Source organism: Mytilus trossulus, chromosome 11, assembly GCF_036588685.1.
Source record: "Mytilus trossulus isolate FHL-02 chromosome 11, PNRI_Mtr1.1.1.hap1, whole genome shotgun sequence".
NCBI classification, from domain to species: Eukaryota; Metazoa; Mollusca; class Bivalvia; order Mytilida; family Mytilidae; genus Mytilus; species Mytilus trossulus.
The window spans coordinates 9,271,513-9,289,728 of NC_086383.1; the positions used below are offsets into that span (position 1 = coordinate 9,271,513).

Genomic DNA, 18,216 nt, shown 5'->3' on the forward strand with positions numbered 1-18,216 from the left:
TATGCAAATGCAAATATTTAGGGACTCCTATCATCATAGATACTATTTTTGGTCATTTTATATTTAAATAGCCAATAGGATGCAAATGTGTCAGTTATTTTCAGAAGGGGAAAACACCCGCCATATTTTTATCTCCCAAATTAACAACGTCACTTGCCATTTTCAGATGTTCATTTCTTGTAAAATAAAATCTTCTAAGAAGAAAAAATAGCATGGTCACCTGTAAAACTTACCTATATAACTAATTGATGATGAAATGACACAAGTTTAATTGTCTTTAATGATAAATTTCTCGAAAAATCACACGTACACGATGTAAACAAATTGCCGGGATGGCGCGATAGTGTAGCCCTCTATGAAAAATCGCGATTGTCGCCCTTGATTTTCTGGCCGTTACGTCATATGGAAGGAGGCGCAGAATCGATCCGTGGCTTTCCCTTAACAGTTGCATTTGCCAATTGTGTGGTTACAATAGTGCTCAAACATTTTTATACATTATAATATACTTGAGTGAAAACAAATAACGAGCAGTGACAGATAACCTGTCGGGTGAGTGAGGAATAGAAATATGGTATGTTTTTGTCTTTTCGGACCTGTGGTAAAACTTCAACTAGCAATAACACAAGGTTAATCCAGCATTTTCAACATAAGGAAATGCCTGTAACAAGTATGGAATAAGAAATTTGGTTTCCATTCGTGTTACGTGTTTGAGCTTTGCTTTTGGACATTTTCATTGGCGTTCAAAATGTTTGTCATTTTTCCTTTTGATGTGATTGAGTTTTTGATTCAGCTACTTGACATGTTTGATAAGAGACTATTTTATTGGAATTTTCTGTAAATTCTGCATTATGATTATGCTTTACCTATTGCCTGATTTAGAACTTTATATTTGATATCTTGACACAGAGTTTTTTTAGGTTACCTGTTGCAAAACAAAATTCCGATCTACAATTTATGATACTTAAACGGTCGGTTAACTACGAATAAGACAAAATTTTGAAACCAATAATCATTCTTTTGGTTTAAGTATTAATAAAAGCTTAATCAAGTTATTATCCCTGGTGTTGACATAAATTTGTCACAAGCAGCCTAAAAACAGCCCTTGTGTTTTATTTTCTTAAATATCTATAATTTAATCCATTTAAACTGTATTCAAGTTAACTTACATTTAATTCCTCAACTGAAATTCAATTAGGCATGTTCTCAGCGTGGTCAACAATTAATTATTTGAACTAGTATTATGAAAACAATTGTATAATTTTAAGACTTTATATTTGTTTCAAAGATGCGTCACTGTTAATGAGTGTCTTGTGCTGTCGTTGGTGGAATATGTTGGTTGTTTTTCTTGCAAATCGGAACGACCATAACGTTGTTAAAATGTGCGTTTCTCTGTGTGGAATGTTGTTGTTTGTTTGTTCTGTCATGTAGTTGTTATTAAAGAGATATTCTAAAACATTTAAATATAAGCGGTAGATTCGGCTAGCAGTAAAAGCAAGTACAACCCACCATGTATTTCTTAAAATGTCATATATCAAGTCGGGAATATGGTAATTGTTCTAAGATAGTTGTAACATGTATGTTAGTGATTATTTTGATGCACTTTAGTGCTTCTGTTGTTTAGTAATTTGGTTTTTATGGTTGATGTGTTTGTAACCAGGATTTGTTTTCTCTCAATCGATTTATGACCTTTGAACAGCTATATACTGTTGTTTTATCAAATAGAAAAATTGTTCAAGTAACAAACATGGATGAACAATTTCGCTACGTAATCCTATCAACATGATCAAAAACGAATTGATGAACAGACATAAAAAAATTCAAATTGCACAAGTTACACGTGCTCACTATCTATTCATTTTTCATTTTTTATTTCGGGCTTTACGACCGTATGCAGTCTTCACAAGGTCGTGTTTTTCTCTGGCTGTTTATGACGTCTTTACACTAAATCCATTGTATGTTGGATGTGTACGGATTGAAGTTTTAGTCTAAGAAGCTTGATTTTTATTTATTAGTTGTAAGTGGCTTTGAAATAGCTTTCAGATAACTGCGAGTACTCTCAGATCTGTTCAGTGTGTCTTTTTGTGTCGGGATGTTAAGTACCCGGCCACGTCCACTTGTATTTTTTGTCTTTCTGATGAGTTAAGCCTTTTTCAACTGATTTTTATAGTTCGTTCTTATGTTGTACTGTTATACCACTGTACCAGGTTAGGGGGAGGGTTGGGATCCCGCTAACATGTTTAACCCCGCCACATTATGTATGTATGTGCCTGTCCCAAGTCAGGAGCCTGTAATTCAGTGGTTTTCGTTTGTTTATGTGTTACATATTTGATTTTCGTTCATTTTTTTGTTACATAAATAAGGCCGTTAGTTTTCTCGTTTGAATTGTTTTTCATTGTCTTATCGGGGCCTTTTATAGCTGACTAGGCGGTATGGGCTTTGCTCATTATCGAAGGCCGTACGGTGACCTATAGTTGTTAATATATGTGTCATTTTGGTCTTTTGTGGATAGTTGTCTCATTGGCAACCATACCACATCTTTTTAATATTCGAAGGTTATATAATTTTTTTATTAGATGGCGTCTATATGGTCTAGACTTATTCACTAAATGCTGATTCATATTTTTTAGTCTAACATTAGTAATTAACTATAAGTATCAATGAGAAGAATATTTGTAATTTAGATTTGGTCACACGTGTAAGTATAATATCAATTAACAATCAAATATGTAGAAGAACTTAACGATGATAAAAAGGATGATTTTTTTTCTCAGAAATACACAACAGAATTTTGACAAGCTGGAGAGATATAGACAAGAAATATGTTTCCACCTCAGCAATTACATTTATACTTAAATCACTTAACCAGAACAGGGGTGTTGTTATAACTGGATCCCCAGGGTGTGGAAAATCCGTTGCCGCTCATCATGTAGCTTTGACATTAGAAAAGGAGGGATATGAAATAATTCCTTGTGAAGATCCCTCAGAGATCCTAATGCATTTTATAACAGAGAAGAATCAGGTTTTTGTATTTGATGATATATGCGGTAAATTTGCTCTTAATCAGCATAAAGCAGACTCATGGGAACAAATTGATGGTAAATTAAATATGTTAATTGAATCAAGTCATCAGAAAGATGACAAGAGTGACGGCTCCAACAAATCAAAGACTAAGTTTATAATCACGTGCAGGGAGAATATATATAGTCACAAAGCATTCCCAAAACTGATTTGTTTCTCACTTGTACAATGCAGCTTCAGTACAAAATATAAAAACTCTCCAGATGAAATGAGAGATATTGCGTTATCGTATGTACCTGAGAACACGCTGAATGATATTGAAAATATTTGTCTCTATGATTTTTTCCCTCTTTTGTGTGCTTTGTTCTGCAAAAAAACAAAACCAAATCCGAATTTCTTTACTCATCCTATTGAAGTTATTGAACAGGAAATCTTAGAAATGAAAATCAAATCTGAAATATCTTTTCTCTGTCTTTCTCCTTTTGTTCTAAAGAATAATACATGTTGTAAAAATGAATTTAGATCTAAGAATATGGAGCAGCTACTTACAACTATATGCAAAAACTGCCACATTGAATCAGTCGTTTCAATGGTGTCTATTAGAAACTGTTTTGAGCGTCTCAATGGTATTTATATAACTGAGACAGAGAATATCTATACAGCAATCCACGATAAAATGTTTGACATCATATCAGCAGCCATTGCACCATCTATAATGAAATGTTTAATAAAGCATGGTGACATTAAATTCATCGCAAATCGCATTCAGCTTATGTCATTGGGTAGAAGTAGTCTTCCTTTTGTAGTATATATCCCACCGGAGCTAGAAATTAATCATTTTAATAGACAATATCATGAAGCAATGAAAGGATATTACTGGGAAGTGTTTGGAAGCATACAGACAGAAAATGAGGCATATAGAAAACTACTTTTATCGTTTTTAAAGGAACAGGACAGATGTAAAAAAATGTCTTATGTTCCCGGTAAAGATGGAGCTACACCGTTGTTTGTATCGTCCTCCTTAGGATACATTGATTTTGTACAATACTTTATAGTTAAATGCCGGCACCACATTGAAACCATAGACAAGGAAGGCAGATCTCCGTTCTTTGTCGCGTGTGAAAACGGTCACATTGCAGTAGTAAAAAACTTAAAGAAGAACCATAAAGACGTCAATTCAAAAACCGCATCGAAAACGACAATATTATCTGCAACCTGCCTTAATGGTCACATAGAAGTGGCTCAACTACTAATAGACAACAAAGCAGATATCGGTATAACTAACGACCTAAATGAGAACACATTTCACTTTGCCTGTTCAAATGGTAATGTACAATTAGTCAGTTTACTGTTGTCTGCATATAATGTAGAGATAAGACTAAGACATACAGATGAACAAACGGATTTACATAAAGCTTACCAAAAGGACTTTCTAAGACTAATAGAAAATTCATGAAACTTTGTAGGGAAGTTAATCAGAAGAACAACATTGGAAGTACACCGCTGCATCTTGCTTGTCAGAAAGGTCATTATGAAACAGTGAAATTATTACTTGATTTAAACGGCCAAACAAACAATAGTTGTGTTAACACCAATACAATAAATAAACATGGATTCTCTATCTTACATGCAGCATGTAATAATGGACATACAAAAATAGTAAAGTTGTTGATCGATGTCGGTATGAATGTAAATCACACAACAATTGTTGGAGCTACACCACTATCTCTAGCTTGCCGGAATGGTCAATATGACACAGTGAAATACTTACTTGATTTAAGAGAACACACATTACAAGGGTCTATTGATCGAACGACTAACCCAAAAGACGGATGGCCAGCTTTACACTTAGCTTGTTTAAATGGACATATAGAAATAGTAACGTTATTAATTGATTCTGGTTTTAAAATAAATGACACAACAGCTGACGGTTATACACCACTTTATCTAGCATGCCTGAACGGTCACTATGATACAGTCAAATTCTTACTCGATTGGAATAGCTTTATATTAACTTATTATGTAGATTCAACGATCAAAGATAATAATGGATGGTCAGTTTTACATGCAGCTTGTTTGAAAGGTCATACGCAGGTAGTGAAGTTATTGCTTAATATCGGTTTAAATGTAAATGACGCATCGAATGATGGGCATACACCATTATATTTAGCCTGTGAGAGAGGTCACTATGACACCGTGAAATTATTACTTGATTTAAACGGCCAATCATTGAATAGCTGTGTAGATACAACAATTAAAGATGAAGATGGATGGTCAGTTTTACATCTAGCTTGTTCAAATGGTCATACAGAAGTAGTAAAGTTATTAGTTGATGTTGGTTTAAATTTAAATGAAACAACAAATGTTGGTGATACACCACTTTATCTAGCTTGTAAGGAAGGCCACCATGACACAGTGAAATGCGTACTTAATATTAACGGTAAACAAATAAATAGTCATGTAGAAACAGCGAATGACAATACAAATAGACAATCGGCTGTGCATGCAGCATATTCAAATGGACATACAAAAGTTGTGGAGTTATTGAACGATGCTGGTATAACTCATAGAGAAATAAGAAGTATGAAACATTCTTGTATGATATTGTGAAGGTATTCAACAACAATTGTGTACCATTGGACATGTTGGATGTTTGTTATTGTGAACAAATTATTGTTTAAAACATCATGAATCATAGAATTTCTCTCTCAAATTCCTCAACTTAAACTATAATGTATAACGTTTAATACTAAAGCCATTGCAATACACATATTACATCAAAATTTATCGGTACCATCGAAATAATAAGATTTCAATTATTCCTCATTAATTCGTCCAAATTTAAGACATTTCTATTATAATTACATGGTTAAATAAGATACAAATCAAAATGTAGGCGTTGTTTGGCTTGCAGTATCTTTGATTGTCAAGGAGACAACTTTCCACTTTTTCATGTTTTTGTCTTTATGTTAGTAAGAGTTGTGCTTTTGTTATTATACGCCCGTTGGTCGTCCATTTGTTCTGATATCCGGACGTGTCGGACATTACATAAACAACGCTTTAACAAAGTTGCATGTAATTCGGTGAAATATTTATTTATGTTGACGTGAGCTCCCTGTCGTATTTTTTAAAATATTTTAGATTTAACGTTTCCGAGTTTTGGAGTTTTATTCATAAAAAGTGGGATGTTCCAGTTTTCAGACAATAACTCAAATATGCTTTGAGAAGATTTCATGTAACTTTGGTGATTTTTTTCAGTATCTTTATATGTGAACTCCCTTTCGTTTTTTTTAATTGTTTTTTTTTTATAAATTATAGATTTTACTTTGCGAAGTTTTGGGTTTTATTCATTAAAAAAGAGGTGATTGTCCAGTTGTCGAACAATAATTAAAAAATGCTTTGAGCACGTTAGTGGATTGTTCATATCTATTAACGTGAGCTCCCTATCGAATTTTATAAATTTTAGATTTTAAGTTTTTCATTTTAATATGAGATTGTAATTATTAAAAAGAGATGATTTTCCAGTTTTTTATACAATATCCTTACAGTACTTCGAACAGTTTTTATTTAACTTATGGGTCTGACTTATATCGATTAAGTTGCAATACCTTAATTTTTTTACTTTTTTTTAAAATTTGTTCTTTAATTTTAACATATTTTATTAATAATCACCTGTTACCTTTATCCTAAGCACAAGGAATAAAAAAAAAGGGGTCCCAAATTTTTACTGTCAGGCTCACTTGTCGGGGGGAAAAACAAGTAAGAAAGAAACCTCCAATTTTAAATAATCATGCAACATCTATCTTTATAAAAATCATCTATCTTTGTATATATGTACATGCAATTTAATCTATGATCTTTATATCTACACCTCACACCAACTATAATCATTTGAATATAGTAAACATTCTATCGGGTTTTATTATCTCTCAAAGAGCTACCTCTAATAACAGTTTAAATTCTATAGCCCTTCAAACAATTCTTTTGTAATGTTAATTTATATTTACATTGAGGTTCTAGTCGAGTGATCTATTCCCACGTGCCTTTCGTTAAAGTAAAGCTAAAAGGAAATATGGAGTTATTTCATAAGAACTAGATTTAAGATTTTGTTTGCCCAAAAGGATTTGTATTTCAAATATATGGTCAGTAAATATTTGCTTATAATATGTACCTGTTAATACTACATGTCTGAACAAATGTCCGTGTTACAAGTATTTAAGTATACAATACACAATAGAAAATACATAATACATATATACATAAAGGGAGATGACAGCAATGTATAGGAGAGTTTATTTAGTATTACAGTGGTCATTACAATGGCTTGACCACTAAAAAGGTATTTATACTACAAAAATGTCGCACATAGTAGAAAAGGCTTCATTGTTCGTGTGTAGTATAGAGGATTTGAAGAAGAATTGCGTTTCATGTTTAACATATTGAAAATCTACGATTTACTTATCTCTTAATTTTAATATTTTAAATGTTTCTAGTTTTCCAGATAACCCATTTGGTGATCAGAAGCACCGTATCTAAAACTTTTTGATAAATTTCTGATATGACATTAAGAAGTAATATATTTTTTTCTTTGAAAACGTGCGTATCATGCACTCATGGTGCAGCTGTTTAATATCAGTTATTTCTATTTCAAAATTCCATTCACTTATTAACTTTTATGTCAGAAGATCTTGTCTTGTTGCATATCAGCATCTTTTTAGCAAAATTTTTAATGTTTATATTTCAATATATATCTCATCATTATTTCTCTGTTTTGAGTGTTCTTGCATTTATTTGTCACGTAATGGTATTATTACCATTGACTTATGTTTTGCTAGACATAAACAACTATAAGGGTTATGTAAACATAATATACATGTTATACGACAAAAAAAAATAGGCCAAGATAAACAAATAATATAATTACTATATCATTACACTATTGACTCCTCTTTCTCGAATTTTCTGTAATATATATATTTTTTCTATGTGTAGAAATAAGATTCTGTTACAAATGTTTCAACTAGTAATTATGTACAGTTTGAAAAGTGTTACTCATATGTATACATTTTTATCTATTCATCTGCTTCCCCTTAAGGAATAACACTTTTCAAAGCTCAATTGCTTTCTATGCTAAATTTTGATAATTCAAGCATTCACACTATTTATCTCAAAACTATATCTTATTCGTTCTGGTTTTGAAATTTTATGTAGCACGCACCGGTTAAAATCAAGTACTCCCGATCTTCATTACATACAAATATGCCCTCCTATTTGAATTTCTGTTTGTTTTTAAATTTTTTAAATAAACCTGAATAATTGTTGTGAACAGTGACCCTTAAGTCATGATGCTTTCATTAAATACCAAAATTACTCAAATAGTTAACAGATTTACAAGTAATAGTTATGTGTAACAACTATGATACAGATCGTTGTCTGCTCGTATGCTCGTCCTATTGTTAAGCCGTGTACTATAAATGATGTTGTTATCTCGACACAATATGTTGTTATAACGACGACAGTGTTTCGTTATTTAATGTGACTCTTAACACCGTCTGCATAGCTGAATGACTGAAAGAGAAAACATGAAGAGCAAAACCCACCATATCAACTAGTTTTGAAAAGATAAAAAGACAATAACAAACTATTTTCAGATGTATTTTTCTGTGACCTTAAGAAAGGTTATTTTCAAGTTTTATTTTGAAAAACCTCACATGAAGAAACAGCTATTATGTGTAGTCTGATTTAATTGTTGATAGTTGAAGTTGGGAAACTCATCAATTGTTTTGTTGCCCAAATTACAATGCGGTTATAAAACTTTTAAATGATTAAAATGTTCAGTCCCAATGCCATTGTATTATGTTTAACAGATTTGCGTTTCATTTTGCATTCGCATTCCTCAGACCAATTTTTAGTTTATTTCATTTACAAAAAATATACTTTTTGTTATGCTTTTTTTTTTGTTTAAAAAAAAACAATCAAGATCACAAAAATATAAGGTTCCTCTCATAGTTGTATATACCATTTGAAAATATAAGCGAAGTGGTGTTGTTGTTTTTTTCTCAATCGATGTTATGAATTCCGAACAGCTGTATACTAATAATGCCTTCATTTAGAAGAAGGCAGTCAGTTTTGGGCTGGATAACGATGCTCTATAAAAATAAAATGTATTTAAGATTCAACTGACATCATAAGTGGGTAACTTGTAAGGAAGGACATGGAAATGTTAATATCTCAAATTCCAAATCCTGTTTGTTTATTTTTTCCAATGATCAACATTGTTTAATCACTTCCTCTCGTATTCTGCTTTATACCCCTTAATCCCACATCTAATAATTTAATCAAACGCCCATTGGTTAGATACACGAAACGCACTTCTCGTGTTAAAAGTTATAAACCAGGCTGCTGATATAAGCCTTAAAATAGTCTGCTGGTATATGACAAAATCGTGTACGTTATTTGAAAATCGTCTGTTTCCTCAGTGTTGATTGTTATAAGATATATAGAACTGTATAAATATAGGTCAAAATGTACTGTTCATCATTAGATATTTTGAAGATAATTACAAATAAGTTTTATAAGACATTGTATAAATTATTAATTAAATGTTGCTTTTTTCCTTTTCACTGCCAAATTGTTTGAAGAATTTTGTCGTAGCTGTGTTTGTTTTTCTGTAAAAATAGTTGTAAAAAGGCTTCAAAGCTTGTCATTTTTATAAACCCCCAAACGTATTAATTTATTTAAAAAAACACCCAAACGTGTTCACTTCCCAAACATGTCCCTATCAAGCTTATTTTTTTCTTTAATTGGAACTATAAATCGTGTCCATATTATAAAAACGTATGTTATTTGGTTAATGCTTTTTCATTAACGTATACTCATTTTGCTTTTTCATTAATTTTTAAAAAAAAATGAGTTACTTTTTATAACAAACAGTATAACCTGGATTAAAGTGGGGGTGTCCGTTCAGCTATTTTGGATGTAAATGTAAGCAGTCATACTCAGTTAGATTATAGATATTAAATAAGATACCTCGTGTAGAAAGTATGTCACTCTCTCTGCGCATTAACATTTTATAGCATTTCACTCTTGCATGGGGTCATCAGTTGTATTTTTGAAGACAACATTTTTTTTTAAATTTCTGCACGTTTGATTAAAAACCGCATCATATTACATATGGGAGATTGAAGTAGTTTCTTACTGAAGTCATACAAAAATGAGTCTTTATTCTCTCTTTAATTTTTTACATTAAAATCCCAACTATTTTAAAATCCTGAATAACCGTAAAATTTTAAGCCAAACCCTAAATTCCCGGTATAATAATACTTTTGTAGAACCTATTTACAGTATAGGTATTGTTAACATGGTGTCGTTTAAATAATGCATGCAATATTTGGCACATGACGTTGGGTCTTTTGATTGTGTGCCTTTAGTGATGCTGGAAACCTAAAATTTATTAAAAAACCTGATAACCCGTCTATGATGAAAAGAGCTGTTTAAGTAGTAGAACTGTCGACAGAAAGAAAGTCAATTCTGCTGAATGCCCGCAATGCAATATTCGGATTAATATAAAAGGCATCATCAGAGTTTATTAGTACAAAATAATTTACATAGTACACAATTAATTCGAATTTATAATTATTTGTATGTTCGCTCTATATGAGTATGAGATACTAACAACTGAACAATAAGCAATTTCAGTCAAAAGTTCATTCATAAGTTACAGATTAAATTAGCAATTATAATAATCATTAAAAACCGGCACTGAACCAGTTAGATCTAACTAATGTTAATAAATGACAACATAATCTTCTGCATCCCCCCTCATTGAATTGTCGTGAACGTTATTGATGTCATTCAGGACATACACAAATGATACATGTATAAGCGTTAAAAGACGTGAGACGTTCCTGCGTTAAATAGTGGACACGTATTTGCGAAGAGCAATTTTCGGACACATTGGAGGTTATGAAATCGGACACGTTAGGGGAATGTTGAATACTATGGACACGTTTGTTTGGGGAAATTGAACACGTTTTGGGTGAAGGACACGTTAGGGAGTATTACATATCTGAAAGAGAAATTAAATGACCTAGCTTCTTTGATCTTCTTGTTTCTGACAAATGTCTGAAGGAACTATTTGAAAATAAGATTAGGTCGGCATAGGATTGCCGACAATTTGTTGAAAACGTTTGCCTCCAAATATTTATGTATATAATTTGTATAAAAAAGTGTAAATTGAAAACAACGTTCATACCTTTGTTTTATATATACATTTATATACAATAGATTTTAAATTTCAACTTATTATAATAATGAGTTGTTAGTCTTTTTACGTCATATCAGAAAAAGAGGATTGATGCTCACAAGGAGGCTATTGAACCAATAGTTTCAAATGGTGAAGTTTCAAACATGCCTGCGTAAATTTTACGGACGCCATCACGAGTCGGTTAATCGTTATGATAACCGTTTCACAAATGATATCAGATATGTTCCTAATGTCGTAACTACAGTCCACTTTTCACGATAAGTATTTACATGACTTACCGAAAAAGAATTTTTACCGGATTTGTAATATCATTATCAACACGAGGTGTGCCACATGTGGAGCAAGATCTGCTTACCCTTCCGGAGCACTTGATATCACCCCAGGTTTTGTAGGGGTTCGTGTTGCTAAGTCTTTAGTTTTCTATGTTTTGTCTTCTCTACGTTATTTGTCTGTCTTTTTATTTTTAGCCATGGCGTTACCAGTTTATTTCCAATCTCTAAGAAAGACAACTCTTTTTTTTATCAATATTTCAATTAGATTATGAAATCTTATTGCCTGATAATATAATCTGAATACTTTGGTGCAGTAAATACAGTTTTTCGTATGACATTGAAATTGACATATTTCACCGAAAAAAGTAAAAACACAAAAATACCGAACTCCGAGGAAAATTCAAAAAGGAAAATCAAAAATCAAAAGGCAAAATCAAAAGTCCAAACACATCAAACGAATGGGTAACAACTGTCATATTCCTGACTTGGTACAGGCATTTTCTAATGTAGAAAATGGTGGATTGAACCTGGTTTTATAGCTAGCTAAACCTCTCACTTATATGACAGTCGCATCAAATTCCATTAAATTGTCAACGATGCATGAACAAAACAAACATACTCAAAGAGTAAAAATGTCAAAAATAGGGGTACAACAGTCAATATTGTGTTATCATCTTAATATCTCTACATAAACAACAAATGTAACAAAGAAGCACAAAAAGGCATACATTAATTTAACATTCTCATTTTGCTTTTCTTATACGGCTGAATTTATCTATGTAAAGTCTAGCCATAATGATAGAAGGTTTCATTACTGGTTTAAAAATGCGCGTTTGAAATTCGCACAGGTAGACATAAAAATAATTTTGTCGTATGACGGCATACATAAATGAAGACTTACGTAAAGTTGATATAACAAAAACAGACTTAACAGTAAAAGTAATAATAATAAATAAAATAATGGTGTGGTTCAAAGTATGACGGGATACATAAGAACAGTTTCACGTCAAATACGGCTGAATTTATCTATGTAAAGTCTACCCATAAATGATAGAAGGTTTTCATTACTGGTGTAAAATAGCGCGTTTGAAATTCGCACAGGTAGAAATAAAAAATAATTTTGTCGTATGTCGGCATACATAAATACAGACTCACGTAAAGTAGATATACCAAAAACCAGACTTAACAGTAAAAGTAATAATAATAAATAAAATAATGGTGTGGTTCAAAGTATGACGGGATACATAAGTACAGTTTCACGTCAAATGTATATCATGAAAAACAGACTAAACAGAAAAAGTAGTATTATTGAATAAAATAGTTTTGTCATTCATAGTATTCAAGATCCTTAAGTAAAAGTAATATCAATCAATGAAATAATTTTGCCGTTCAAAGTATGTGGTTTTACATAACCAATGAGTCACTTCAAATGATTATCTAAAAAAGACTTATAAAAGAATTATATAATACGTAATTAAGATGATAACAAACGTCAGTACGCAAAATCTATCCTTCAAGACCATCTTGTATTATTTGTGAAGTTGATACGGAATATTTATCAACAAGTTCTGGGTATCTTCCGATGAACTTTTTTAGAAAAAGGACGAGACGTTCTTTGACATACCCCTGGTTCATCAACTTTCTGCTCAGACACTGGTGACGTTTTACAAAGTCTGAATAGGAGCTGCAAGCTCTTGAATACCTAATAAGTTGGGAAATGTATATTCCATATGCAGGTGAAGTTGGTATATTACTACTAAGGTGGGGGAAATTGATAATTTCAAAATTAAAATCGTCTCGTTTGTCATAGATTCTGGTACTGAGATGACTGTGTATGTCAAATTCGAGGTATAAGTCTAAAAATGAGGCGGAGGAAGCCGTGTCTGTGGTCTCTTTAATTTCTAGTTCTGGTGGGTATATTAATGGAATCCAATCAGAAAAGTTCGGATTGTTAATGGAAAGAACATCATCAATATATCTGAAAGTGAAATTAAATAACCTGGCTTCTTTGATCTTCTTGTTTTTGACAAGTGTCTGAAGGAACTCCGATTCATATGAAAATAAGAAGAGGTCAGCAAGGAGAGGCGCACAGTTCGTTCCCATAGGAATATAACCGAACATATCGTTTACATGTTGTTTTTGGTAAATTTAATTCTAACCAAAACCTTACAAAGTTAACCCACGTGAAAATTTTCAAATGAGTTTTCTTTTAGCAAAAGTCGTTTGAGGTAAATGTTTGGCTCATATCCAATATAATTGAAAGATCTTAAATTGAAAATTTTTACAGATTTGAAGATTTTCATAAAATGAAATTATGTGAAGTCCTTAAAGAAATATTCTAGGCTAATGTCATGAAAATAGCTATAAAAAGAGAGACATAGAATATATCAAAGAGATTTTTAAGGTAGAAGGCAACAGACAACAACAGAAAAAAATAAAAAATAAATAAACGAAAACGTTGTGTTTGAAAAAAATGTCTCGAAAATTATATCGTGATGGAAAGCAAGTAATAAACTATAAATATTTGAACTAGATCTTACAAAGATTTATATATATTTATTAAAATTATTGTTTCTCCAGGAGCCCTTTGCATCCATGACAGCTGTTTTTTCGGGACAATTATTTATTATATAATTTTTAATGTAATTTTTGTTGTACGAACGTACATGACTTTAAGAACGCACCTACGCATGTGAGATTTCCACGGGGTTTTTGGTGAATGTAAACAGAAAGAAACTACTTATACTTCCAATAGTTTCTAGCTTCGTTAACCATGAATTAAGTTTAATGTAAACAGTAGTAAATGTATATTTGTTTCTTTTTATTTGCACTAGATTTTTTGACAAATAAAATGTTACGGTGTCATTACAATATTCTTATATATTGTTGCCTTAAGATAACTAGTAGACTTAGTAAAGTATTTCTTGTAGTGACATTCAGATGGAGATTTTATAAAAGAGGTCCTGCATCATTAAGTCATTGTGCTTCTGACGATTATCGAAATAATAGTTTTAAAATATCACGGCTGGTAATCTACACCCGCAGAACATTTGGTTCTGCAATGAAAACCGTGAGAGGATTTTCCGGTTGTGCTTGAGTGGAGCAAATGTCACCGCTTCAAAAGGTATATACATTTCTAAATCGCAATTTTCTTATACGACTGATCAAAACATTGAAAATCAGAGAATGCTATGCTGTGGCGAATACTTTAAGGAAAAGATACATGTATCATTTACTGTTATACGTGAATGTGAACTCCAACAAAATAAGTTGCCGCACGAGCATTTGCCTGAAAAAGTGACATTAAGATTTTGAAACGGTTCTATTAACAGACCTACTACATCAAGTTTTCTTTTTATTCGGGAAATGGGTATGAATGTCGTTTTGGGCGGCGTGGACGCTGTCCGGTGTTGATCGACATCGTAATAAATCTAAAAACCTTATATTTTCATTTTGTCATGCGTGAGGGAATCGGTTCTGATTGAGGACATCGTGAATGCGTGAGGGGACTTGAAATCATATCTTTATATACAAGCTATCAGTCGTTGAAAGTTGCCTTAATATGGTTAGATTGTTTATGAAATAACAAATTTGTGTGCATAAATGAAAATTATGAGATAGATTTTTGAAATAACAATAAATGACCATAGATATAGGAAGATGTGGTGTGAGTGCCAATGAGACAACTCTCCATCCAAATAACAATTTAAAAATTAAACCATTATAGGTTAAAGTACGGCCTTCAACACGGAGCATGTTTTCTTTTTATGAATAAAAGTATAACCAATAAATTTAAAATTTGTGTCCAAATTCGTGGATTTGGGCAAATAATTGGTATAGTTCACTGACACCATTTGATATTAATTGATATTGCAATTTTCATTGTTATTGATAAATATTATATCAGTATTGCAAATCTAATCCTGAATTCTGTCTATCCTATTTTTGAGATATTGTTTAAGAAACTCATATATTACGTCACTTTGTACGTTGATGGTTTTGGCTAACTCGGCTGTAAATTTGTATGTGCTGGTTTAAGCCCCAGTCCCACTAGACCACGATCGCACCACGCTCACCGCGATCTAAATTAAATTCAGATTGAGGTGAGGTCGGGGTATGAGCGGCATGAACATGTAAATTTTCGTTGCCCTCACGATGCTACTACTTCCTCATTACGCTTCTACAACGATCCCGCTACGATTATACCACGTTCTCACCGCGCCTATTCTGCGACCTTACTACGCTTATCAAGATCTTTCTACGCTCATTACGTTCTCACTACGACCATACCACGAGTTATCCGATTGACTCACGATCTTACCACGCTTCTACTGCGATTATAGCACGTTCTTACTACAATTACACTACGTTCAAACCGCGATCCTACTACGCTCTCAGCAATAACGTCAACATCGTGTTCCATATCAATACACTATCATTCCTTCAGTTCTATTTCTGATTAATACGTAGATTCCTCGAAAAAAAAATACAGTCATGCACCAAAATCTACTAGAACACGTTGGCGTGGTGTTAGGGTTGATGTAGAGGCAAATGGAGCTCTGATAGTAACGAATCCCAATAGTGCCAATGAGACAACTCTCAATTCAAGTTTCAAATTTTAAAAGTAACAATTATAGACCAAGATACGGCCTTCAACACGGAGCCTTGGCTTACACCGAACAGCAAGATATAAAAGGTCCTAAAAATTACTGGTGTTAAACCATTCAAACGGGAAAACCAACGGTCTAATCTATATGAAAACAAGAAGCAGGGTTGAGCCGTTAGAGACAGACAAACAAAACCTGGAGAGAATTAATATGTTTTATGGGAAAATGACAATGAGAATAATGGTCGTAGTATGTCGTACGAAGAGCGTGATGAGGACGGCAATGACGTGCTAGAATCGTACTATGGTCTTGAACAGCGTGGTATTGTCGCAGTGGAAGCGTAGTTTGGTCGCGGTGAGAACGTGAAGGTCGTAATGAGGTCGTAATAACGTTGCAAGAAGTCGTAGCGCAGTTTCTCCGAAGAGAATCACACTTTCGCTACGCTCTCATTACGATGGTACAGCGACCTTTTCGACCTAATACGATCTTAGTGCGCTCTCACTACGCTTCTACTACGACCTTATTTCGCCACGACCGCACCACGATTGTTTTGAACATGTTCAAAGTTTTGCCACGCTCATCACGATTTTGAAGACCTCGTCACGACCGTGATACGACCTAACTGCGATCTACACGATCAAACTACGATCATTAAAATTTACATCTTTTTCACAGATCGTAGTGCGATCGTGGCCTAGTGGGACTGGTAGTTTTATGAATCCGTTTTTATTGTGTAGTTAATCTCTACTTCGTTGTTATCATGTATATCTATTATATAGTCATTTTATAAAACATCACTAGTTGCAAAATTATGAATAATTCGAAATAACAAGGATGTTCTTATTGCAGGCAGAAACCCTAGCCGTATTAGGCAAAACTTTTTGGACTTTTTGGTCCATAATGTACTTGTCTTGGCTTTCGAACTTTTTTCATCTGAGCGTCACTGGTAAGCCTTGTGTGGACGAAAGAAGGTTTGACGTATAAGTGTTTTTTTAAACCTGGTACCTTTTGTTAGCTATAATTGGAGTGTTTCTCTGTCCGATATGTTCTATCATTTATTTGTATTGTAGTCCTTTCATGTAATGTTGTCTTTAAATGGGAAAATTGAGAATGGGAATTGGGAATGTGTCAAAGAGACAACAATCCGACCATAGAAAAAAACAACAGCAGAAGGTCACCAACAGGTTTTAAATGTAGCGAGAAATTCCCGCACCCTCAGGCGTCCTTCAGCGGCCCCTAAATAACTATATACTAGTTCTGTGATAATGAACGCCATACTAATATCCAATTAAATGATATAATTAACCATTGCCGTAGAAGCGAGAGGTTTGGCATGCCACAAAACCGAGATCATCCCACCACTTTTTTTTTCTAAAAATGTCCTGTGTCAAGTCAGGTAAATGGCCATTGTAAAATTGTAATTCGTTACTGTGTGTGTTAAAGTTTAATTTTGTGTTGCTGTTGTGTCGTAGTTTTCCTCTTATATTTAATGTATTTCCCTCAGTTGTAGTTTGTAGTCCGAATTTGTTTTTTGTCAATACATTTATAAAATTTCGACAACGGTTTACTACTGTTGCCTTTATTGGAGACATATTTGCAATTTATTGGTTAGACTGTTTATTCATACACAGAAAACTTTGTGATGTATTGTATAAAGCAAAATATTCAAACAGATATCAAAATTTGTGTTTTCGCGATTCTTTTTTTTTAAAATACGCAATACAAGGGAAGTTAACTCTTTGCGTAAAAAATATATACAGGGCTGACATGAAATTTTTCAACTTTTATTTGTAGAAAAAAACAAATCGTTGACAAAATTTTTCCTTTTATTGTTCGTTAAACCTATCTTCCCATAATGTGTCTCAAAATTCATCTCATTAATTTTGTTACGCACACACATGTGTTTTTTCATGAACAATCTGACCACATTTAGGCAACTTTAAAAGACTCATAGTTTGGATATAAAATTATGATTTCACATCCCCTCACGCATTCACGATGTCCTCAATCAGAACTGATCCACTCACGCATGTCATAATGGAAATATGAGGTT

General features: G+C 32.8%; 1 protein-coding gene across 1 annotated transcript; it reads left to right on the forward strand.

The window, feature by feature from the left end:
• The first annotated feature begins 2,781 nt into the window (after positions 1-2,781).
• LOC134690713 (receptor-interacting serine/threonine-protein kinase 4-like) lies at positions 2,782-6,242 on the forward strand. The gene has a single exon (XM_063550739.1). The coding sequence runs from the start codon at positions 4,471-4,473 to the stop codon at positions 5,626-5,628; it is 1,158 nt and encodes a 385-aa protein (XP_063406809.1). The 5' UTR covers positions 2,782-4,470; the 3' UTR covers positions 5,629-6,242.
• The last annotated feature ends 11,974 nt before the right edge of the window (positions 6,243-18,216 follow it).

Coding starts and splice junctions, on each gene's coding strand:
- LOC134690713 (XM_063550739.1), top strand. CDS start 4,471: ATGAAACTTTGTAGGGAAGTTAATCAGAAGAACAACATTGGAAGTACA.